This window comes from Blennius ocellaris (assembly GCF_963422515.1).
Source record: "Blennius ocellaris genome assembly, chromosome: 12".
NCBI classification, from domain to species: domain Eukaryota; kingdom Metazoa; phylum Chordata; class Actinopteri; order Blenniiformes; family Blenniidae; genus Blennius; species Blennius ocellaris.
In genome coordinates this window covers 4,138,317-4,164,278 of record NC_137661.1, presented here as the reverse complement: position 1 = coordinate 4,164,278, position 25,962 = coordinate 4,138,317, and the positions used below count along the sequence as shown (strand labels likewise).

The following is a 25,962-nucleotide window of genomic DNA, read 5'->3' as shown; positions in this document are numbered from 1 at the left end:
GAATGAAATGTCGACCTCTTCTGTGTCATGAACTCCAAAATCCTTCAAGCTTTACTGTTAATTCTGGTAATTGTAATTAATTTAACTATTATTTCAAATTCTTGATTAACTGTTTAGTATATCTTATGAGCCTGATATAACTGAATTGGCTATCATTTCCTGTTAAGACAGGTGGAGCTCCGAGGTATGTGATACAGATCAGATTAAATTTCAATTACCTAATTAATAACATCTTCGATAATTATTGATCATTATCGATAGCCAAACACAACATAAATGGTACAGAGTGATCTAATGAGGTAAGCAATCCCTACATAAATGGTGCCATGTGTGAGGCCGGACCGCACCAACACTTGCATGCCTTCACCTTCAGTTTTCAGTGGCATGACCTCTTTTTTTGTTTTAGTTTTTTCATTTCACTTGCAACTACAACTGCACGTGAACATTGCAATTCCAATGCATAAAGATATTGAGAAGCCCGATAGCTGCATATACACAATATTACTTGATATCAAATGAAGATCATTTACATGCAATTCCCTATGGCAGCAGTGGATAGAAGCAAATGACTGGAGTGACGCGACGCCAGATTTTACACAAGAGCAGACCTAAGGTGTCACGAAACCAAAGTTTCACAGGCATTTCTCAGGAGGTTGTGGGGAAAAAAATTACAATCTCAGTAAACTTGGAGAGTTGATTTTATTTGAGCATTCAGTGCACACTTATTATGACTGTGCCTGTGCAATAATGTAACAATGTTTAGTAGTCATTCATTCACTAATGCAATAGTGATGTGAAATGTATTGGCAGAGTTAAAACAAATCTCCTTTAGACTTTGAACTGGAGTATGGTGTGTGTGTGTGTGTGTGTGTGTGTGTGTGTGTGTGTGTGTGTGTGTGTGTGTGTGTGTGTGTGTGTGTGTGTGTGTGTGTGTGTGGTGTGTTTGTGTGTCTGTGCATATAATATTATATTACAGATGAATGATGATCCAGATTACAGTGTAGGACATCTTCTACAGATGAAGCAACATTCATTTAGTTTGAGTACCAGTGACCACAGGAAGACACAAGGAAGTAAGAAATCAATATGAGAAAAGACAGTTTTCAAGCATGTCGTCTTCATTGTAACTTCTAAGAATAAATCATTGTAAATCATTAATGGGAGGTATAGCTAAAAGTTTTCAACTAAATATTTAGTTTTGGAACTAAATATCTGAATAAAAATTGATAAAATGCTATACTATAAAAGTACGAGTGTAACAGGTGAGCAGTTGTTGGCAATAAATAACAATTGACTTTCACCTTCAGTCTGAAAGTTTCAAAGTGATGCATTAACTATTGCTTTTGTCTCTATAGCCTAAAGACAAAATCACATATTTTAATGTGAAGCACAAAGAAGTTCAGGATTGAACAAAAAAACTGCATCTTAGCTAGAGAGACGGTACTTGTTGCATGAGCGAGTGAGATTAGAGTCAGATGCATGAGCCTCCTTCATGTGTGAGAATAAACGTTGCTGTGTTTTATATTTCCAAGCAGAGCAGGAAGCGGAACAGCTGAGCACCACTGCAGCATCACTTCACAGGACGGCCCATCTTGGAATGTTCTGGATGCACTAAAGGAAGAAAAAAACCATTCATATGCCATGTAAATGACTTCTTTGGTAACCCTTGTTATTCACCTTCTTTTGGAGGCTGAGGTTGACCGGGTCTCAGTGGTGGCCTGTGTTTTCCGGGGAACTCTGCGCTGTCTCGGTAGTCTCTCTCCCGGGGTTTGGGGGTCTGCGGCTCGGGTACGCCTGGACGGGACTTGGCGGGTAGAGGAGGCCGGCTCTGGAGGTTCACCCCTCCGTCCGAGCATGACAGAACCACCACTTTCTTGTGCGATGAAGGGTGCAGGGTGACGGCAGTCGGGAGATGGGGTTTGTTGTCGGAGCAGGTGAAGGAGCGGTTGCGAGGGGTGGGCACCGGGGGGCGTTCGAAGTCCCCGTCGGCTCCTTTGTTCACAAATTGCTGGTCCAGGGTGGTGAGATGGTCCTTTTGTGTGATGTCGGGGTCCTTCGTCCGTCCATGAGATTTTGTCATTGAGCCGTACAGGGGATTGTCAAACATCTCTGAGGACTTTGTTCCTTCAGCCCTACAGACAAACGACGGTTAATAAAGACTTGATTTCATATTGACTCATGCCAGGTACAGGTGTTCTGATATTCTTAGAACAGTGTTTCACTGATACAGAACTGAAACTAAAGTCTATGTGCAGCAAAAACACACACACACACACACACACACACTCACACAACGCCCGCCTTTCCTGCAGCGCTGCGTGAGCCCACATCGAAGCCACTCTTCTTGGACTCTTTACCCCCCTGCTGGGTGGAGGGGAGGTTTTGTGGGGACATGTTGTAACTCCAACCTTTGTCTGTTACATTCCCACCTTTGAATGACAATCCCATGTAACTGGGGTTTGAGATATCATGTGCGTGGGTGACCGAAAACCTGACAGCCACAAGAGAGGACAAGAATATCACACTTTGGACTTACTGTATGTATAGAAACCACAAGAGAGGACAAGAATATCACACTTTGGACTTACTGTATGTATAGAAACCACAAGAGAGGACAAGAATATCACACTTTGGACTTACTGTATGTATAGAAACCACAAGAGAGGACAAGAATATCACACTTTGGACGTATGTATATAAAAAACAACCAGGAGAAAAGTTCTCACTTGCTAAGGTCTCCACTTTTGCCCTTCAAGGTGACGTGGTCATCCCTTTCAACTTTGATGAAATCTAAAATGAGAGTAAAAAGAGATTTGGAGACACAATTTTTTAGAAGAGCATTTTGTTTTTTCCAAGTCCAGATCTTTTTCGTTTCCATTCCTCACCGTATAACTTTTCAGTGAGCTTGCCCTCGGAGGTGCGGAGCTGGATCCCCCCGGTTAAAGTGCCCGTTTTCTCGCCGTGGTGAGTTAGTGTGATTTGAAACTCTGTGTAGCAGGCCTGGGCGGCTCGCAGAGCTACGCAGCCCTCGCCTTTAGAAATAAGACACCGGGGAATTCACTTGCGTCATTCGGCCAAGTGAATTTTCTACACGACAAGCTGCTTGTCTGCATTGTTACCGTAAGACTCGTCGCAGTCTGTGGACTTCACACAGATGAGGAGGTGTTGGTCTAACAGGTACTCGGGGTCTGAGATGATCGGGGTGAGCTTCAAAAGACGGAAAAACTTAGGTAATGACTTAATAATTGATTGCACAGCAAAGTCTCCACCAACAACTGCACTTAGAATTGACTGTGTTGTATGTGGTGCGAGATAAATGAATTGAATCTTTAAATAAGGATTCTTGTGGTTTTGAATCCAACATTGTGACATGTAACATTAGTTGTTTGTGTTCACTCCATAAGTCATCCGTTTTGAACGACTCCAGCTTGAAAATTTTGCATTTGTTGTCCTGAACTATTAGAGATCATTTCAACTTGTAAAGGATTCAAATCTTTGAAAGATTAAAGTACAAAAACATCATGATAACAAAGCAACTCTGTATGGAAAAAAACAAGTTATAATAAGTCTATGAAAAAAACAAACCCTATAAATGATGTCATAAGCGATGATAAAGCGGAGGACTTGTACTTAAAATGGCAGTTGGGTTTGGATCAAGTTTGTACAATCAGACAGACGTGTGGTGAAGTTAATTTTTAGTGCAGCCTGGACTCTTTCAGAATGGGATTTACAACTATATGAACACACTACAATATATGCTAATTATAAAAATTTGTAATTTCAAATTTGAGTTTGTCTTGATGTGAATGCTTGATTTAAATTAAAGAACAATTTTGGCCTCCACTTTGAAGAAGCAGAACAAATTCATTTTGTCCATTACAGTTTAATGCCAGATGAGCCAGATGAAATATTTACCTCGAATACAGAAATGTTTCTATTGAATGTGAAAACCTATAGTGTCAACATTGGCAACAATCATTCTGGAAGCAACACGTTCAACTCAAAAGGCTGTGTGGAATTATGTTTTCTCTGGTGATCTGAGGTCATTCAAGCACAGTTTGTCAGATTTGCTCGTAAACACTGATTGAAACTGATTGAAATGTATGGAAATTACATTTGAAGCACATGCTGATGAACAATTAATATTCAAATTTTCATGATATGTTTTGTACTTTTGCAATAATAGATGATGATAGATAGATAGATTCATCTGCCTCACCTGACTGCACGTCCTTAATGGCTGTCTGTTTGAGGCTGGTGTTAAATTACAAGCATTGGATTGCTGCATGTCAAACCTCAAAGACAGAATTTTTTCTACCCGTTACTGTGAAGTCATTATTCCCATTGAGAGGCATAATAGAGCCCGATAAGTAAGAAGGCCCCAAATTGTTGTAAAATATAATGTAATAAAACCCAAAATGTAATAACTGGTCAATAATGTAACAAGGCCCTGATTTCAAAACTTCAAAACTTTAAATATTACATTATGGGGCTGGCAAAATATTTTTCTCCTAAAATGTAGAATATTTCATGACATCATAAAGTGATTTATGCTTGATTTATAGATTGAACTTGAACTTCACCTGCTTCAATTTGAATAACACTGTAAGAACGACTTCTAAAATTTTGCGCTATTAGTTTTTTTTTTTTACATATATCTATTTACAGTTTATGATATTTATGTAGGATTGCTGTTGCCCAAGTCATTGATAATCTTCTGTTCTCTATAATCTGTAATCTATTTCTCTAATCATCAGTACAAAAAACTGTATAACATTTAACATATTAAGATCACATTTTAATTCTTGCTAAATCTTTTTACATTGTCGACCAGTGATTACATTTTGGGTTTTATTATATTATATTTTATAACAGTTGGGGTCGTTACATATCGGGCTCTAACAAAGGACCTTAAAGCGATAGAACCTAAATAAACTTGTTTGCAACAGGACTCCAAAGGTCTGCATGAATAATATATAACATAAAGAAGTTTTTTTTTTTTTTTTTAAAGCTATACATAAGCAAATAATATTCACACTACTCAAAATGCAAAGGAACACACAAAAAAAGTGTAATTCATCCCCCCCAATGTACCGTGACCTGGTTGCCAAACCAAACTTTGATTGAGCCGGTGGAGTGCTCCGAGTTCTCTCCCTCAGAAGTCTTCACAGTTTCTGTTGGACATAATTGTTTTCACTATTTCAGCCCATTTGAAACACGGTCCAGTGAGATATTCATGATGAGAGCAATGAAACTTACTCTCCAAACAGCTGGAGTAGAATTCGATGAAAAATTTAGTCTTTGATTTGGTCAGCAGGTTGGCCACACAGTTCATGATTTGAATTGCACCTTGAGGTGCACTGTTTGGGTCTGATTGACAACAAGAAGAGACAAGTCAGTGTGTGTGTGTGTGTGTGTGTGTGTGTGTGTGTGTGCTGAGGCTGACTGGTGCTCCAACCTTGTCTGGAAACAAACTGTGAGGCAACTCCCACTTCAAAAGAGGCAAAAACTGGTGAGTGATCACTGGTCATGATGTCGTTGGTACACCCTGCAGAAACAAAGTCATTCCTGCAGTAATCCATTACATTATTGTTAAAAAATAAACGGATTTAAAGAGGAATTCCTCACCATACGCCTGACAGACGACATGCACCAGAGGGTAGGACTTCCGCAGGACACGGTCGCACCACGAGGGCAAATTATATTTTGTCTGGAGGATTTAATTCATCACACACATGGATTCTGAGTACGGCGGTTTCGATGGACAAAGCTCATTGAAGCTGAAGTGCTTCATAAGTCTTGATTTTTGCTTTAAGTGTCTAAATATGTTCACTTGCAGAGCTACAATAGTTTGTCAGGCGCAACAAGGGAACAAGCATCTGACTAAATATAAGCTCACCCCTGTGGCTTTGGCCTTTGTGTAGGCATACTTCTCTCGAGTGTCTCTTTCAAAGCGATAGGTGGGTGCAAATGTGATTTCCTCTTCATCTGTCATGAATAAATGAATCAGGTATAGAGAGAGATGAAAGAGATTAAATGAAGCAGCTTATCACTCATGATGACACAGTTTCCTCTGCTCTGTGACGATCCATCAATTCTTCTCCCCCAAAGCTCACCGAAGTGCAAGAAGACCTTCCCGTCATTCCTCTCCATGGTGAGCTGGTCCTTACTGAGCAGTTCCTGGTACTGCTGCTGCTTGATCTTTGTCACAATGTTCTCAGCTTCCTGTAAAGGGAAACCTGTTCCTGACTGCTGGCAGCACACAGCTCATGACAGCCAACATGTCCTTTCATGGGCCGATCACTGAACAACAGCACTGCTGTGGGCCCGACTTCTGCCCGACTTCTGAGGTGAGACTGAGTCAACACCCAGAAAATATCGTCAGGAGCAGCCGCAGCAACACCCGGTGCTGAACTTACTGTCGATGGGAATTCAATGCGGTAGTTCAGATCCCCGAGCCAGAAGAGGTGAGTGAAGCGGTGAGTGATGTCGAACGGGTTGAGCTTCTTGTCTCCCAGATTGAGAAATCGTAGGATGTTGACGTAGTTTTGATTACGTCTGTTAACACAACAAAAGTGAGTGGGGAAGTCTGGAACGTTATAGAAATTTGCTTGATTGACTTGAAATTTGAAACTTTACTAAAGAAATGTCAGGTTTTTTTTTATTTTACTTTGGTGTCAAAGAACGACAAAGAGCAAAATGTTAAAAGAAACACGTACATATGGAAACACTTATTTGCACCTGTGTATAAACACACACGCGTGCACGCACACACACACGCACACACAAAAATACACCTAAATCTTAAATATTTCAATAATCCATACATATTTACACCCAAAACAATTCAAAACGGGCTTCAGCTGGGTGTTATTTATTGAATGTGCAGCTGCTCACCGGAGTTTCTTCTCACTTCCAGAGGTCAAGTGGCTGTTGACAAAACCAAAAGATGTTCCATTGAACATGAAGGAGATTCCTACTGCGCCCTTGTTTCCTGTGGATTAAATGCCACAGTGGACAACATTTCACAACTGGTTGTAGAAAAGGCTTTGAGGGAGAGAAACAGAAGTGCTCACCCAGAGTGTTGGCGATGCCCGTCTTCACGCTGTCGGAGAAGACGTGAGAGATCCTGTTTTCATGCTCAGGCTTGGCCAGCACCACCATCCTGATGCTCCACAGCGTGTGAATGGCCACCTGCATTGGTGGAGACATGATGCGTCACGCCTTTACACGTGAAACCTGCTCTTGATCAGAACTTAGCAGGTTCTGTCTCAGTGACTCACTTGCTTGAAGCTGATGTTTGTGATGTTTCTCAGGACACCTTTCACAGTGTCTGCCCACTCCCTCTCACCCAACGGATCTTCCTGCGTCCCGATGACGTACAGATCATGTGGAATGTGATTGGCGGTGTCGTCCTGGGTCTTCCCTTGGCCCTTACACTGAAACCACGAGTTTATGTCGTGGGGAGGGCCAGCGTTGCCTGCAAATGTGTGGGTGTAGATTTTGAAGCAGTCAGTGAACACTGATGTTTTGAAGCTTGTAGTATTTGGTGACTGTTACCCATGTTCCAGGTGCCGACAAACACTGTGATCATATCTGGCTCTGGCTTCTCCGTGTGTTTGTTTTTCATCAGTTGAAGCAGCTGACAGTACCCTTCTCGTTTCTAGAGTCACGGGGGGAAATGGAAAAACAAATTGTTCAAAAATACTCAAGACTAAAAGATAAAGACAATAGGGTTAAATGCTTTTTAGCTGACTGTTGGACGAACAATCCTCTGGATTAATGGAGGTGATGATTACCTTGGCGTCATCAAACACAAATTCCTTCCGTAGTATCTTCTCCTTCTCCGTCTCCAGTACAATGACAAGCTTGGCGTGCATTTTCTGAGATTTGACCAACTGCAGGACTGAAAAACAGCAACATTACACTGAACGATACGAAAAGTTTTTATAATGCAAAGATTCCAACAAAATAGCAGGTGATACATTTTGGAAATTAATTGTTTGGATGGAAATGTTCATGCTTGCATGCAGACTTATGTTGACATGGGCCTTGCATCAGAATTCTGAGATGATACTTGAAGTTCAAAGACACACACACACACACACACACACACACACACACACACACACACACACACACACACACACACACACACACACACACATCCTGACTGCGTTATGATGAAAATACTGCCCTGATCTTTGACCCCCAACCACTAACCAAGGTAATGACGTCACTACATCATGTGGTATATCAGAGGATAGTGAACTGAAAAGGAACATTTTGGCTTTCCTGTGGATTAAATGCCACAGTGGACAAAACTGGATTGAAACTGACCACGTTATGAGAAAAATACATCTCTACACCCTATCGCCTCCACCCAAATTCAATGAAACCATCCTTGGGTAAAGACAAATCATCCCCGAAACTTTCATGCAATTTTGGTGAACAGTTTTGATGAAAATTTTGTCAAATACATTCAAACAAACAAACAAATAAATACACAGAGACAGAAGCATGACCTTCCCCCCAACTTCTGTTGGCAAAGATAAAACAGTACATGAAAACAACGTAACTTGACACGAGTTGACGCCCCAAAGAAAAAGTGACTTGAGACTCACGTGTGCGACTCGGCCCCCTGTCTGTAGTTGAATGTTCATTCTCTTTAGCCATTTAGATTATTGCTTTTGATTAACTTCAGTTTTTGTGTGTAGATTTAGTACCGGTATTTTATTTGTTTAACTTTCGGCAGTGTGTTTCTGGGTGTATTATTCAGTTTTTCTTTGTTTGTGCTGGACAGAAGCTGTGGCCCTCACTGTGTGGCTGCCAGTCCACCTTGTTTTTCGGCTGTGCACCATTTTTCTGCTGGCTGCCCAAGTAAAACCAAAACCAAACCAAATTCGTTTTGTCCTCCCAGCAATAGCAGATTATTTCTATTCACTGTGCATCATTTTGAATGATCGCTATGATTTTAATGTTTGATTGCAGTACCCCTTTTTCATTGACTATCAAAATGAAGTGTGTCATTGGGAAATCACTTCTCCAGGGCTTATTTCAACCTGTGTGTCCTTTAACTAGTTGGTGTGTCTTAAAACAATTTCTATTATCATTACTATTATTAGGTCACGAGGAGCCATTAAGAACAAAAACAAAACTTGAGGTTTGCTGAACAAGGTGTCACTGGATTATAGTGGGATTCAGATTTACTCCAAAAGGTAGTTATGCAACGATGAACAAACTGACCGACTGGCACAGCAAAAAACAACAACAAAAAGTACAATGTAAATAATGATCTCTTACTTTTGTTGTGAACAAAATATTTATCTTCAGGTCCATCTTTTGACTTTTTGACAAACAGTTTTCCACTTTCAACATCAACTTTCAGGAACATCTTAGTTGAAATACCGAGAGACTCCTGCTTTACCTTCCAGTGGAAGAGGAGAAAGAGTCATTGCTTTTTTATGGTCTTTTATCTGTTGTGTGTTAAAATAACTGTTAATAGATTCACCTCAAAAGTAACTATTGGTATGAGGGAGTTCCTGTGACCTCCTTCATGTCCAATAGACTCAAAAACAGAACTTTTGGCCTGCAAAAGAAAAACAGAAAGTCAACTCTTGGTTACATAAAGCAATGTCGTCAGTAAAACAGAGTGGTACTTTACCTTATCTTCAATTGAGTAGAGCAGTTTCGTGAGTCGCTCTAGTCTGTGGGATAAAGACTGACCTGAGTCTCCAAGCATCTGAGAATATAAATACAAAAATGAAATGAGAGGAGCATTTTGTGTGAGATGACAATGCTGCAGTGACAAAGTGAAAAATGCTGCCAACTTGTTTTGGAAAATGTCCCGCTCCTACAGAGATCTGCTGGTCCAAAGTCCTGTGGAAGACCTCCAGACATGGCAGGATGTGGGAAATCTCACTAATTCACAAAATAAAGATCAGAGTTCTGTTATATGAAACTTCTAATGGATAATCCTGTTTCTTTTTCGCCATGTACTATTAACATGTCTCACTACCTGTTTAGATTTTTGCAGATTGCCAATGTTAGCTTTTTCAGACCAGGAAGGTTGGGGTTACCGAGCTGTACTTGTTCCGCATCCAGGCAGATTGAATTCCTGAAGTATTCTTGAATAGCCAGTTGATGCTCCTCTGATATTCTGGAAATATTATACAGGAAAGCCTCAGACACTCTGAAGTCATGAACAATTCAGTCAATGAACCCAAACTAAGTTTTAGACCTCACAGCTGGGCAGTTGTTTGTTTCCCCGTCTCAACTGTCTGGAGATGTGTCACTGATGTAGTAATCAAAATAAGTGTTATTCATTGTAATTTATCAGCTTTAGAAAGTGTTTTTATTTAAATTAGAGTTCACAAACTCTGTTTTGTTGTTTGAATTGGGGCTGTGAAACTATTGGAAAAGTTCCATTGTTCATGATTTATAGTCCCAACATATCATAAGAGCATATTACAATCAGGTAGTGGATAGTGCTTGACTCACAGCAGGAGGTTGCACATTCTCTCTGTGCATACATGGGTTATCTCTTTAGTCCAGTTTGACTGATTACAACTCAAAATTATCTGCAGATGTGTATTGTTGTCTTCATCTTATGTGACTCCAGCTCCACCATGGATTGATTGAGGGATTCCACGAGTAATATCACCTCAGTACCAAATTGTTGCCAGAATTCTGTCAATGTGATGCTTTTCTGCTCTTCTGAGGATAACTTATTTACCACAGAAACTGTGCTACAACACGACTTTGAGGAAAGGCCTCTAAACCTCTGTTGAAGTCCTTAACTTGAACCTCGAGTGTGAAAGTGACCGTACACAGACAGATCCATTTGCTGCAGCCTCATCAGGCAGACATCTGATAGAGATTTGGTGGCCTGCTCAGACGTCTTGGAGTCACTGTCTTTCACATCAGCTGTGAGGTTCCTCGGTGGAAGTTGTGGCGGATGACTCTCGGGCTCTGCAAACACAAAGTCAATCAGTATGTCAAGACTATTTCGAACCAGCAGCCATGTTTTATATGGAAGCCAACAAACAGTTGAAAGGTCATTGACCTGGCTCATCGTCTACCTCCTCCTCCCTCTGGACAGAGTACTGCAGATTTGTGATCAGACCCATGTTGGGACTATAATAGGCCTCCACCAGCTCTGGCAGCATGGTGAAGAACCTGATAGGAACTCCCTCAGACGCCTGCAGAGCAAAAACAGTACATGAATAAAGTCCAGAGATCACAAACTCATTATAAAAATCACCAAACACTGGCATCTTATGTAGCTCCTTTATTGAAGTTCTTTCTTCAACAATTACTTAATGACTAATAATTACAAACAGATTTTCTCAACACACTGAGGCCACGTTTACACGTACCTGGGTATCTGAAAAAACTGTGATATTTCTCTGCGTTTGTGCCGCGCAGTTACACGTGAACGCAGCTACGACTCACCACAAACGATGATTCCTGAAAACTCCGGCCACAGAGGAGATCTGGATAAAATCTGTGTCTCTGTTTTCCTCTAAAGGGGGTAGGTGGATTTTTACGTAAGTCACAATTAGTGACGTCCTGCTTTTTTTTTTCCAGGACTCTGATTGGCTATCATGGCTTCATGTTTCTTGCTACACCGCCTCCTACAGGTCTGGTTGATCATAACAGCCAGTTGTATATGTGGGTCAGTGTAAATGAAGATTTTTTTTTTAATGTAGAGAGGGAAATATCCGTCTGGTTGTTTAAAAAAAAAATCTTGGTACGTGTAAACGTGGCCTAATAAAAGCTAATACTGAAATTAGAAGGCACTCATAAATTACACATTCACTCTCATTCATGCTTTTCAGTTTGTAAAGATGTAAGATTGTGGCTTTATCTGTCAATGTACTCTTGAATTTCATTCACGTGTTTGTGCAAGTATTGTATATACATTTTAGTACAATAAACTAATGACACAGGTCAATTGATTACTACGATTACTGTCTAGATGAAGCAATATGCTGATGATACTCTGTTTTAAGTCACTAGTGATACTCTCAGGCCCAAGGTAAACAATATCCTCGAAGCAAAGGTTTTTACAGCTTTTGTCTAAATTAATTAAGCATCTGCTGATCTGTTAAGCTACAATTACATTTAACTGCTATACTTTTTAAATCTACTGTGAATGTGAAATATTAATCCGCGTGTGCTCAATGAAACAACCAGTCTTTATGTAGGCATATGTGAACTTTTTTTAAAAAAATTTTTATAAAATCACTACTAATTTATAGACTCCTATCTAATGTGTTTGTTTACTTAGTTTTTAATTTGTGAATGAGTATAACACACAACCAGCTGAACATAAGGTTGAATCGCCCTTTTGTTTGATTATTTTCAACACAAAGAGTGATTAGTACAATTTTTCCTGCCTCAAGATGAAAACTTTTTTTTTTTTTACCAGCAGACAGGACAAAACAAATCTGCCTGCAGAAGGGATAAAGCTTCTAAAAAATAAAGCAGCCCCTTATGATCCTTCTGACTTTTGGACTTTTTAGCAGGATGTGTTAGGGAAGTTACTGCAGGGAGAACTGGCGACGTCGCTTTTATCACTGTAAAGCAGAATTCTCCGAGCGTTTGATTGTTCACCCTCTAATAGTGAACGTGAGCTGGGATTAGACCGTGAGACAGTTGAGTTTTACTCTACTTGTTGCACTAGTGATCATTAGAAGTGAAAGTATCATAATTAACTCAAAAGTCCCATTCAAGCGGTGCACAGTTTGGATAACACACCAGCTTTCATTGGTGTGTTATCCAAAAAGGATAAAAACCAAAAAAAGGATCTGTTGACAGGAGTACTTGATAGTTTGACAGCTTGCTCCCAAAACTTTTTTTATGGTGATGCATTTTATTTTGTATGAACTACATCTTCACGTTCATTACATTTTAAGATATACAAAATGCTTTCAATGAGTGAAAAAAATGCCATCTGTTTCGATAGTGCATGGTTGAATTACAAAATTAACAAATCCCTGGGTAGCAGGCAAAATGCCGCCAACCTTCTTTGAAAAATAACAAATGTTACTTTCAAAGACACAAAATAATTGTTGAGATGTCTAAAGAACTATTCCAAAAAGAAAAATGCTTCCCTGCATGGTCCCTCTTGTATATATTAATTTAATTATTATACTGTTCTCGTTAACTGTTTTTTGTTGTGGTTAATGTTTGTTTGCACTGTTTGGATGTTCCATATCTGTGAAATAAAGTTAAAAAAAATTTTTTTGAAACCCATAACCAAATATTACTTTCAATTTGCAATTGACTGTTATTATTGTTTTTCCTCTTGTGTCTTTTTAACCATCGTGTGTCACACTGTGGTTGTTTCATGCGATTTTGGGCCTACAGGTGGGAGTGTCTTTATCCAGTAAGACTTTCATGGGTAGTTAAGAATATTTTCATTTTGGTTTGTGACATTTATAAGCACAAAATGTCATATCTTAATAAAATAGTCACATTTCTGCAGTTATATTTGCGGCAGATTTGAAAAAGAGCAATATCCCAAGCACCCATAGTGGCTTGCATCAAATCGTCCACTCACCTGCACAGACAGCTTCTTATCTTCATTTGGCAGGATTCTGTAAGTGTGCACACAGTTCTGGTGTCTGTGGTCAAAGTATCAGCATGCAAATTCTGGTCAGTGTGACATGACATCAACAACAGAGTTAAATATAGAGCGTTTGAAATGGTGCACCGAAAGCAAGGGGAGGTGCTTTGGGGTGACTGAGCATGCAAATATGGAAAGGGGAAGTAGTCTTTCACTGCAGTGGTCACAAAAAGAAAGAAGTGATCCTAGTATATATATTTTTTTTAATGAACTTGTATTGATTTTGTAACACAGGAGGACATTAAGACTTTAAAACCCAGTACAGACACCATGTTAGGCCAACTTGTATCAACGGTTTACAGAAGCTTGTGTTGTATATTAAAAAGGATTTCTTATGAAGTAACGTAAGTCATTGCAAGCACCACAAGTGCCTGCTTAAAAAGCAATGATGCAACAGGTTTGAAAGGGAATAACTTACAAAACACAGAGGGCGTACGCTCCCTGTATGGATTCACTGTCCCGGATAAGGAAGCTTCCGTCCCTCGCCGCTTTGGAAAGTAGATCCTCGGCTTTGGATCGGGTTATATTGCCATGGTACCAAGGCTGATAACTCTGCATTTTGTTCCCCCCAAACAAACCTGAGCTCAAGAGGTTTGCATCTGCTCTCGGAAAAACAAAAATATTCCAACAAGCCGAAGCGAATTCCTAGTTTTTCTGTTTGACTATTTTCATCTCCTCTGGTCTGTCGTTCTACGTCTTTTATTTCACTTGTTCATCTTCTACATCTGCAAGCTGCAAAAGGAAGCTGCTTCTGGCTCAGCTATGAACTTCCCCATTTGAGAGGTGAAAGAGGCGGGCCTCGATGCCTCCTCTCTGACAGATCCAAAGAGCTCTAAAATGAAAATGCAGACTTACGTTTGCACAGTGGAAATAGTTCTCACTTTACTGATTAACCAACACACAAAATCCTCAGCTTCAGTGAAGTCACTTGTCAATGCACTGTGTTTTTGGAGAGTCACAAAAATAGAATTGAATGTAAAAGGGAGAAGTAGGAAAAAGCTGACAGCGATGCCTCTTTCAGTTATTACAGCCAACAAATCGAAAGTTTTGTGAGAAAAACTCACAAGTCAAGAGGCTTCGCTGACCTGCAGATACATTTTTAAATGCCGATGCCGTCTTTGTCTTTTGACCTAGAATTAAACATCCACCTAGAAAACCTCTGTGTGTAAATGTATTTAGTTTTGTCACATGAATAATGAGAGCTGCGAGTTCTTTATAATCTAAAATATACGTAGTCAGGAAGTACAGGGTTTCTGTGGCTCACCGTGCTCATGTGATGGACAGGAAGTCTTGCAGAAACAAGAGGAGGAGAATAACGCTGCACACAAAACCACAACATGGGTCACATGATGTGAACAGAAAATTGCTTGTTGACACGTTTCCTTGTGGGTTTAGAGACGGATTCACCTCTTTTCACCATGTTTAATAAAACCTCTCACTGGCAGGATGTGAAATGACACATTTCAGCTCATGTCACTTTTATGGAAGCAGATTTAACAGTACAGAAAAACAAGCAAAATTGTGGTCAATTTTGTCATAAAGGGGGGTCATTGTCATAAAGATCCAAATGTGGGCATTCTGAACAGTTTAACACAGTGGAGAAACAACTATGTACAAGAAAACTTGTAAAAAAGCGCATATTTTGAAATCTATTTTTGTGATTTACATTGCGTGAAACAAACACTTAGTAAAAACAGACCACACAATAGTGCAAGAGAAAAGCTTAAAATATGTGAGTTAAGAAGTTGAATAATGATCAATAATATATATACAAAGATTTGTCAAGCACAAACAAATTAAAATGTACTCATTTACTACTTAAATATGGCCACACGAGACACTTAACAAGGGTTTGTGTGAAATTAGAAATTGTTCCTGAAATAATTAGATTTTTGATGTGTGTTTTAGGGATTTGTGTGAAAAATTATACAATGTGAGCACAAGCACAACAGATGGTCATTTTTTGTTGAGTATGTACCCCACTTGTGACCTTTGAAAGCTTTTATGAAACTTTAAAAGCAGACTATGAAGCTACCAACACGCTTTTATATACCTGCCCATATGGTATTGTTCTACTTAACATCAGTTCGTTTTTAGAAAGACAGAGACTGCCATTTTCTGACATAACATTGAGTTTATATATATATATATATATATATATATAAATTCCCCTCTCGCCCTCCGCGGGCGGTCACCTGTTTTTCTATTCCAAGCTCGGGTCCTCTACCAGAGGCCGGGGAGCTTGAGGGTCCTGGTCCTCTACCAGAGGCCTGGGAGCTTGAGGGTCCTGGTCCTCTACCAGAGGCCTGGGAGCTTGAGGGTCCTGGTCCTCTACCAGAGGCCTGGGAGCTTGAGGGTCCTGGTCCTCTACCAGAGGCCTGGGAGCTTGAGGGTCCTGCGCAGTATCTTTGCTGTTCCAAGTACTGCACTTTTCTGGACTGAGATGTCCGAGGTTGTTCCAGGGATCTGCTGGAGCCACTCCTCCAGTTTGGGGGTTACTGCCCCGAGGGCTCCGATTACTACGGCAGTCAAAGGTATATATATATATATATATATATATATATATATGTATATAAATAAGGATTTGTATTTCCCAGCATTTCTTGCACCATGTAATATATGAGAAGACATTGCTGTCAATAAGTTTGAAGTAAATGAAACGTGTTACATGTAAAGAGGATCAATAATATTAAGGCTGCAGGCAGCAGAGAGTGTCAGTCTGTTTGTATGTCGTCTAATGAAGCGTGAAATTTGGGGTCAGTCGGCCATGGACACAGGGCCGCCCCTGGCCAAGTGGGGGCCCGAAGCAGGATTTTATTTTGGGGGCCCCCTTCCAATAACATAATAATAATAATAATAATTTGCAGAGAATGCGCATTTACAGAGAATGACTATACTTTATTGATCCCGAGGGAAATTCAATTCACTTGCGCAAAATGGGGCCCCCCAATGGATCGCGGGGCCCTACGCACAGCGCGTGTTCTGCGTGTAGGGAGCGGCGGGCCTGAATGGACAGGTTATGTAGACTGTACTTCCTTTTTGCAGCAGGTGGCGTTATGGCTGATGATCGTAATTTACATCACACTTCCGGTTCCACGGCGAGCATTGATAAGGCCACAACTTGAAATGACTCTATGAATAAGAGTCATCATGTGGTGTTGATGAGGGCTGTACTCTGATTCTGATTATGGGGTGGCATGGCTCGGGTGGTAGAGCGGTGGTCCCCATATCAGAAGGTTGCAGGTTAATTTCCCATCTCCACTTGTCCACTTGCTCAAGTGTCCTTGTGCAAGACCCTGAACCCCAAAACGGCTCCCATTGGAGTGACAGCGCCTTGCGTGGCTTCAGCCTCCATTGATGTGTGAATGTGATGAACTATGTAAGGCGCTTTTGGAGGCAGTGTTGCCACAGTTACCTTAAAGAAGTAATCAGATTACTAGCTACTCCTTTAAAAAGTTACTTCACTGATTACTTGTTTTTAATAGTAACTAAGTTAGATTACAAGTACTTTTTTTATTACTTTCAGCACCTGCCGACAACATGGGCACCATGTTTATACATATTTAACCTTTGACTGTCATTCTTTGTTGTATTTATATCTGATTCACACTTTTATTATCACATTTTTACTATTACTGCTATTTATTTACCCAGAGATGTAGTCTGTTGTTGAACTACTTATCTATTTATTTATTTACACTGCCAGCTCGCGGCGACCTTTTAATTGCCCCCCCCCTGGGAGAAATAAAGTCTTTCATTGATTAATGAATTTAAAAAAAGGATTGGCTTATTGCAATGTTAAGGTTTATTGATGACGATGGTTGGTTCCAATTCTTTTGTGCTACATAAACGCACCCTTAGAGCAGGTTGGCCTGTGATTGGCTGAGAGTGGAGGTCAGGTGAGCATGCAGAGTGCATGCATGCACTGCATGTGTTTGTGTCAGTTTGGAGGAAATTACTTTTACCGAAAAAGTGGTCATATGAGAATAACGCAATATTAACATGCTGCCAGCATCACTGGGTGTACGGCGTTGTATAGGTGAAGTCCATTTACTATTCAATGTGTGAAGTTGGACGCTATTAAGCCATGTTTTGTAGCAAGTTGGGCCACGCCCTCAAACTTTTCTATCACCATGCAAGTAAATCAGAATTACTTCCTTGAACTACTTTGCTGTTTAAGATTATGCCATATTTTTGAAATGGACGACTTCTGGTAATTTCAGTATGTGGGTGGAACACTTTTTGTGCGTCTTGGGGTGTTTACATATCTGTACTGAATTTTGTAGTTCGAGGTGAAAATGTAATTCCCACTAATTTTCAAAATTTTCATTGGGTCTGATGAATTTGCAAAGTGTTTTCCAAAAATCAAGTATGTTTAAGCCCTCAAAGTTGCGATTTCCCATAGTTAAGAAAGTATAATAACAATAACAATAACAATCTGAGCAGTTTCAATGGGGTCCTTTGGCACTTTTAGTTCTTGGACCTGAGGAATGTAGAACCATGACTGTGACAGGTATAAAAATTATGCAAACTTTCAACAGGAAATTTTGCATTGAGCTCAACAATTCAGCTTGCTTTACGATTATAAGATCAATAAGCTTGACGAGGCAAAATGAAAATTGTCTTTCTGAACAAAATATATCATAGACTTTAGTTTGTCAAATAGCAAGATTCCCTGAAACAACCTAAAAACAAATAGAAACTTTTCACGAGTGTTTTGTTGAAATAGCCACAAAGGTGTTAGCTTCAAGGGTACCATCCGTTTGGACAGTTTACATATTAATAGACTTCATCATAGGAGAAGAAACTTCTTTGTTGCTTTATGAAATTTCAGAAGTGCTGCATATAGATAAATGTCTCTGCTACTTCGTGTACAATTCAGACACTAAAACATGATAATCAGTGGTTTTATTAAAGGAATACTGTGAGATTTGGTAAAAACATGCTGTACAAACTATAAAATATTTATAGAAACAATTCAGAAAATGAGTCCATCCAAAGAATATGACAATTCAAACATATTTAACATGCTTAGCATCATCGTTTGGCATTTTAGCTTGCTAACATTTGCTATTCGTGCTGAAATCACATGTAAGCATGTGGTGTAAACCTAACTACGGGATATACTGGAAACACCAAACTGATTATAGTTCCTACAGGTTCAACATATACTGCATTTACAGTAACATGTCATTTGGCACTTTGAAGCCAACATATGCTTACAGCACAAAACAATAATGATAAACTTAAGTGCATATAATAGTAAGCAAAGAAAGATCAACCAATTTGAACCTGATCTGGAACAAATGAGTGAAAATCCAACCCGAGCCCACCGTGTAAACATTATCACTTTATATAAGAGAATGGCCAGACACCAATGGCACAAATCCCAGGGTTGTACCAACCAATCAGAGACAACTGAAACCCAAACAGTCACTCAGGCAGAGAACACAAAGAAGTAAACTGGAATTCTCATAATCCCTCTGATTAATTAATAGATAATAGTGACAGAAAAGGTGAGGAGTTTAGTAGTGATTATAATGGTAAAGAAATGACAGAATAGATATTAAGTTATAGGAAGTCATGTATGTTTGCATGCTTCAAAGAAAAAGAAAAAAGTAAAAAGTCTGGAAGTGTTTACATCCATTAATAGTACAGTCCAATGTAACCAGTTCAACTAATAAAAATGTATCATGGGATCAACCCACAATACACGACAACAATGATGGTGATGCTTCATGGGAATCGTTGACCAGCACAACTTCTTTGTCTGATAATTGACAGTCTGTTGAAGAATGAGCAACATTTCTTGTCCTGATAACTTGCTTTACTCAGACACGATGTCACATGCCAACAGATTTTGTTTCCATGGACTTCTTGCTCCATTTTCCTTCGCCTCAGAACTCAGACTTGGCGCTTATAGAGCTCTCGTGCGTTCCCTTTAACTCCCCGCTGGTGGCTGCTGACGTCCCACCCTTGTCCTTGCAAAACAATCGCCTTAGCGTGCTGCGGAATTTCTCGGCGCCGAACAGATAGACCAGGGGGTCCATGGCACCGTTCAGACAGGTGAGGGAGGAGGTGAGACGGTTGGCCAGACTCAGGCCCTGGCGTGTCTGGCAGGAAATGCCAGGATGGTTGTATCCCAGGATGAAGGTGGCCCTGCTCATGTGATAAGGCAGGAAACAGACCACGTAGATGAGCATGACCAGGCCGATGGTGCGCAGGGCCCTCAGCTTGAGGGCTGGCTCCAACCGGGAGCCACGGTGTAGGCTATAAATGATGAGGAGGTAGAAGGACAAGGTCGCCAGGAAAGGTGGCGTGAAGGCCACGGCCAGCGAGATCAGTGCGTTGCGTGACGCCTTCTCTCTGTACAGCTGCAGACACATGGTGGTGTTGTCCACCTGCACAGTCTGATGGGTCACAAGCAGCGGCGCCATGGAGATGGTCACCAAGGTCCACAGAGAGAAGCTGATGATGTGAGCATAGCGGCCTTGGCGAACCTTCAACGACCTGACGGCATGCACCACGGCAAGGTAGCGATCCCCCGCCACGCAGGCCAGGAAGTAAAGGCTGGCGTACATGTTAACATAGAACAGGAAGCCGACCACTCTGCAGGGCACCTCGCCAAAGGGCCAGTGCCCTCCAGTGAAATGGTATACGGCCCTGAGTGGTAGGATTATCACGTAGGACAAGTCAGCTACAGCCAGGTGAATCAGAAAGACATTGGCTGGCGAAGAAACCCCGCGCTGGTGAGAGAAGATCCAGAGAGCCAAACTGTTACCGCTCAGCGCCAGGATGAATACCACCATGTAGTACCATCCAAAGAGCTGGTTCTCCACGGTCGCATCTGCCGGCGCACAGCTCTTCAGTGACTGATTGGATGGCAGCCCTGAAGTTGCAGATTCCATCTTGACTGCTGTGGAAACAGAGACAATGTTCAGAGTTAACTTTGAAAAGTACTTTTTAAAGCTAAACCAGACTTACAAACTTCTTTACACCCCACCTGCTTCCAGATCATACATTACATCCTTAAAGGTGTACAGGATAAGATAAGATCGCCTTTATTAATCTCACAGTGGAGGATGTTATACTTCCGGGTGGATCATCAAGACTATTGGTCCTCCCAATTGTCAATCATTCTGGTGACATAAGGCCGTCGTACGTGCTCGTCCCTGGGTAGCGTGGATCTATTAGTTTTCACTTTCTGCGCATGCGCGCTTTCAGGTGTCTATGGTGAGCTACGCCTTCAGCGAGCTCGCAGTTCTCACCGGGTACTTTGAAAATGGCAGAGGGTCGCTAGAGAAAGAGTGTCTTCGAAGTGTATGAGAAGAAGAGAAAGGCTTCGGAAGAGAGAAACAAGACCAGAGTGTTTTTGGGAGATTGTTTCACACGATGGCGCTGAAAGCCCAGGTTGGGCTTCCCACTGACGCTTCAGTCGCCAAGTTTCTACTCCACAGGTAAAGTTTGGCTTCTATTTGGAAAAATCCATTTCAAATCACTTCCAGTAAAAGTGATCTACGTCTATATTGTAACTTTCCAGGGTTGATTAGTTTGTTTTGTAATTTGCATTGTCAGTAGTTATTACGGTGAGCTTGTGTGAGCGATATGAGCGACGCCGACTTGTAAACAGAGCGTGCACGAGGAGAACTGGGCTCGTGCACGTCTCTCGCAGACGTTTTAGTAGGAGTTCCGTCTCGGGAGCAGGTAGAGCGTTGCGCATGTGCATTTTTGCAAAAGGTGGAGAGGGCGGTTCTTTCCTAAAATTCGGGAAAATCCTCCTGTACACCTTTAAGACGAAATCAGAATTGTGATTTGAGCCAAGTACTTTTAGTACAACAATTAAAAAACCCAGAGAGTTCAAAGTCCAAAGTAGTTCTTTGAATGCTCACATGAAAGACAACAAATTTTCTCATGGCACGTCAAAGGGTCAAGAGTGTCATGAGGGTCATGGTCAATCACACTGAATGTCTTTTGAACCCCATGTGACCTCATGTGACTCCCGGGCCACAACAAGGTCATTAAAACACATTAACGTATCAATGAGCCCCAGTCTGGATTCTATGGCTCTTTACCATTAGAAACCTTGACCAATGAATGAAAATAGCCGAAGTCCCCACTTTTGGATTGGACTGATGAATCATGAACTGGTGAATCTTCCTGGATAAGAAGTGAAACAGCTTATAAACATAAGACCAAGTCCAGTTGATGTGATTCAGTTGTTTTTAGATCTCAGTTCAACTTCATCCACACATAATGTCACTGTCTAAACAACAGGTAACAATGCATGTCAAATCTTCAAAGAAAATAATATCTTCTTCACAAACACATACTGAAGTCACAACTCAATCTTTTTCTGCACTATATGTGCTCTTGTAGTTTGAATATTTCAAACTGGCCTGGATGTGAATCTCAGGGAAGAATAATATACTGGGCCTATTGCACAAGCTACAGTTTGTGAAGTATATGTGTAATAACTTGAAGTTATCAGTCACAATTATAAGCATTGGTGTATATTGTGCTGTCAGTATATTGACATAGTTGGTAAACTAACCAACGAGTACAACCTGCCTCAATACATCACGTATAATAATAGTATAATGAGTCACTCCAGTTTGTTTTTTGCCCTGTTTGTAACGATTATCTTTCTGAAAACTATAAAATCCCTGATAGCTGAAACATCACATTGACTCACCACTGCCTGTGTTTATTTTTCTGCAAATGCATTAAAAGATGCAATAATCACATATTATATTATCCTTTTCATGAGAGGGGAAATCAAAGATTTGTCAGGCTTTGTTTGGCTTAGGAACAACAACAACAACAACAACAAATCTGTATAAAATGAGCTGGAGAGAAAAGCGTTTTCAGGGATAAGCATATGCTTGATGTTTTGGACAGAGCACAACCTTACTCCTCTTCTAAACCAGGATAAATGTGTTTCTGCATATATATCTATTAAAACTCAAAACGTAAATGAAAATATGTCAAACTTATATGTGCAGTTGCAGAACAAAACTATTTTGCATGCTGCATGTATTTTGCATTTTAAATGGTTTAATAAGTACATTTTGCTTGTAAAGAAAGTTTTCACAACTTCAACATTATAACAGTTTCAAAAATATTGGCCCGCTTCTTTTTCTGGCCTCAATGTCCAAGTTTGTGGTGCCAAACCTGGTGCCAAAGCACTTGTGTCCACAGTTAATGTTTAATGGGGGGAATGTGTCAAATACCAGACATGTACGCAGGATAAGAGGAAACAGTCACATTGTTATTCAAAGTCATAATAAGAAAAGAAAATACAATTTTCTGGTCAGCTTCATTGTGGTTACTCAAAAGTATCTACTACTGAATGCAGTTTTTAGTCTCTTTGTCCAATGCTGTATAAAGGTTTAATGCGAAGAATAAAGTTGACTTGTACTCGTACTAACAGAACTCTGAGGACTGCATATTTTCCCCAACTATTCAGACACACCTTAAAAATAACCACCCACTCCAGTGCTCCACTCCTCTTTCTCTTGTCTGTTTTTTTTTTCTTTGTTGCTTTAACCTGACATCTATACATAGGAATCACAGAAGAGGGAAGAGCACAGCCTGACATTAATTAATCTCAGGCAAGGCTCCTCTCTTCCTTTGCTATGTGTGATTGATCCAACACCAACACTGCAACATGTGTATCTCGGAAGAGTCTCACGCCTCCAAATCAGATGGAAGGTTTCCATGCAGAATGCACACTGAGCGCTAACGTGACATCACATCCTGTTGCACAAATGCAAGACTCCCAAACAAAAGGCAGCTAAAGGATTGGCTGCTCCTGCCTGACTGGGCTAAATCTAAGCTTCATCAGCTCAGTAGCCAGGCCAGAACCGACCAGATGTGGCGGCAGTGGCATGTGGCTCTTTTCAGTGAGAGCCACAAGGAAGGCTTCTCATTCAAGAAAGGCTCAGACTCTAAGCATTCAGGAAGCACAAAGTCCTCCTCCCCTTCTCCCTCAAAACAGCTGACGAAAAAGGGTGGTTTCAACAGGGATAACAAACCAGGAGTGGAACATTTGAATTGAAAAGCTTTCATAAACACGGATCTCTGAGGGGTAATCCCACAGGGAGACGATCCCAAAACGCGCCTTCATCGCAGCAATCTGATTAAGCAGATCAGTGGAGGCGTGAGCAGGGGAAGAGGAGGCTGAGCATCCTGGCTTGTGACTGTACTGGCAGCTGTGCAGTCTTATCTCTTTCTTTTAACTGGAATACAGTACATGTTGAAATGTAGTAACAGGATTAAATGAGTCCACAGGATGTTCAATCATCTGCACTTAAAGAAGAAAAATCCGACTCAGCATAATAACATTCCTTATAATGTTTAGTCAGTTATGCTAATAATTTAAAAAAATGTTTGCACATATATCACAGCTTCTTAGCAGTGGAATATCAATTTGAGGATACACAAAAACTGGAATCAACTCCATACATAAAGTTCACCAAGTTGTGTTGATTACAACAAAAAAAAAGCCCTCTCAAGTTGCACAATCTTGTTTCCAAGTTGCCACAACACAAACTGACTGAAGCCAACAAACACCTAATGAATTTTATACTTGTTTGAACAACATAATAAATTGAGAATCGGGTTTAATTAACTCATGATTTGAAGGCAGTTGATGAAATCTTTACAGATAAGAAGGTGACAGATGGCAGATTCTTCTCTATATTATCAGTATGAAACTTTTAGAAATGTCAGTGGAAATGTTAACCTGCCCGAAGTCCAAACTTCAGCCTCAGTTTAACTTCATGAAGTGTCAGCACAAATGTAAATATCCATTCTTCTATCAATCAACCATCACTGACCAATCTCTGCATTCTTTCTCTTTGCATTCAGCTCCATTCACAGTTTAGTCACAACAGGAGCAAACGTTGCAAACAAAGAGCACTTACCCCAAGCTCCTGAGAGGAAAAGTTATTCTGCCTGGAGACAAACCGGCCAGCAGTCAGTGCGGGAGCAGCAAGCTGTGTGAGGAGCTGAGCGCCGTCTGAGAGATCGTCTGCCACTCTGTGGAAGAACTTGCGCTCTGACATAAAGAACGCCGTCCAATAACCCCCCCCCCCCCCTCCCTCCTTTTCTCTCCCTCAAGATGTCCTCGGGAATGAGACTGTAGCTCTTTTTGTGTCTCAACAAAATTGATAACAGACAAGGGAGTCCCGATGGGAGCCCTTTCCTTTGAACCCTGACCCCTCCCTTTCTGTCTCCATCCCTTTCTCCTCAGAGAGCCACTTGTGTGCTCCACAATAGCCTGAGTCAGAATAAGCGTCGCATTCTAGCAGCGGGAAAGAAGAATGGCATGCCTCAGTCGCTACGAGTTGTCGGGTATGACTCCATGGAAACCGGGCCTCGTGGTGCTGCGGGCGTCTTTAACGTGAACTTGCACCCTCCCACTACTCGATAGACGCTGGACTGTGCTGTTAATTGAGAAGTTTATGACTACAAGTCTCAGAGATGATCTTTTGTCCAAGGTCTATTGAGTTCTAAAGAGGGCCCCCTGTGCACTATAGGAGTGCCAAAAAAAAAAAAAAAAAAAAACAGAGGAGGGGGATGTGTGCTCCAGGGAACAGAGGCCCTTGTTGCTGTCTTGCCTCCTGGGGGCATCTTGAATTGGAATGCCCAAAATAATCAGTCACATAGCCATGGGACAGATGTGGAGAGAGGACCCGCTGGCAGAGGGGGATAATATTTCTTTCATACACGGACTTCACAGCTGTGTGTCAGACACATCGCCTCTTTCTCTGTTCACTATCATCGATATGCAAATGCATTTCAGAAGACGTGAATGAAGCTTCTATGTATGTGAGAAGCTTTGACATCGCTGCTCTGTTAATCTACTGCCAACTGCTAATTGGGGCGTCCCCCCGTCCCGTCCCCCCCCCCCCCCCCACACCCACCCACCCACCCCCTCACAACTTTACTTTTGTTCTGCTTCTCCACTGTGTCTGCTGATCGTCTTGTCACCCCGAAGCGTAAACATCACCCTGTCTGAGTACTCCAGATCATAAATATATCAGTGTTGGTACTGCCGGAGGTGTTCAGTTCAGTTTATCCCTCCCCAAAAACAAGAATTTATTGAAACTGAGAACCTCTATTTTTAAAGGACAATGCTACCTTTCCAAGTAGTACTGGAAAGTCTGCGTGCAAGCAGAACAAATACAAGCTTTTCTTGTTATTTTAAAAGCTTAATCGACATGGATATTTTCTATTTTTACTTTTGATCAAACATGAAAGTAACGGAGGTGATCTCGTCACCTCAGGATGCAACCAAATAAAGAAAAGGTAAAAAAATCAGTCTT

At 40.9% G+C, this 25,962-nt stretch overlaps 2 protein-coding genes across 2 annotated transcripts; both read right to left on the bottom strand.

The window, feature by feature from the left end:
* Positions 1–942: 942 nt before the first annotated feature.
* On the bottom strand, positions 943–14,258 carry inpp5d (inositol polyphosphate-5-phosphatase D). Its single transcript, XM_080506038.1, has 27 exons — positions 14,052–14,258; positions 13,568–13,631; positions 11,066–11,201; positions 10,830–10,971; positions 10,019–10,159; positions 9,831–9,921; positions 9,665–9,742; positions 9,512–9,589; positions 9,304–9,427; positions 7,800–7,906; positions 7,561–7,663; positions 7,284–7,480; positions 7,077–7,194; positions 6,898–6,994; positions 6,420–6,558; positions 6,117–6,225; positions 5,900–5,988; positions 5,629–5,710; positions 5,459–5,548; positions 5,260–5,370; positions 5,095–5,174; positions 3,120–3,207; positions 2,886–3,032; positions 2,727–2,790; positions 2,291–2,491; positions 1,678–2,132; positions 943–1,611 (listed from the first exon to the last, which is right to left on the bottom strand). Exons 1-27 carry the CDS (start codon positions 14,189–14,191, stop codon positions 1,571–1,573), a joined length of 3,312 nt encoding a protein of 1,103 aa, XP_080362164.1. The 5' UTR covers positions 14,192–14,258; the 3' UTR covers positions 943–1,570.
* Positions 14,259–18,544: 4,286 nt separating this feature from the next.
* On the bottom strand, positions 18,545–24,569 carry gpr17 (G protein-coupled receptor 17). Its single transcript, XM_080506818.1, has 2 exons — positions 24,559–24,569; positions 18,545–20,549 (listed from the first exon to the last, which is right to left on the bottom strand). Exon 2 carries the CDS (start codon positions 20,539–20,541, stop codon positions 19,531–19,533), a length of 1,011 nt encoding a protein of 336 aa, XP_080362944.1. The 5' UTR covers positions 20,542–20,549; positions 24,559–24,569; the 3' UTR covers positions 18,545–19,530.
* Positions 24,570–25,962: the final 1,393 nt, after the last annotated feature.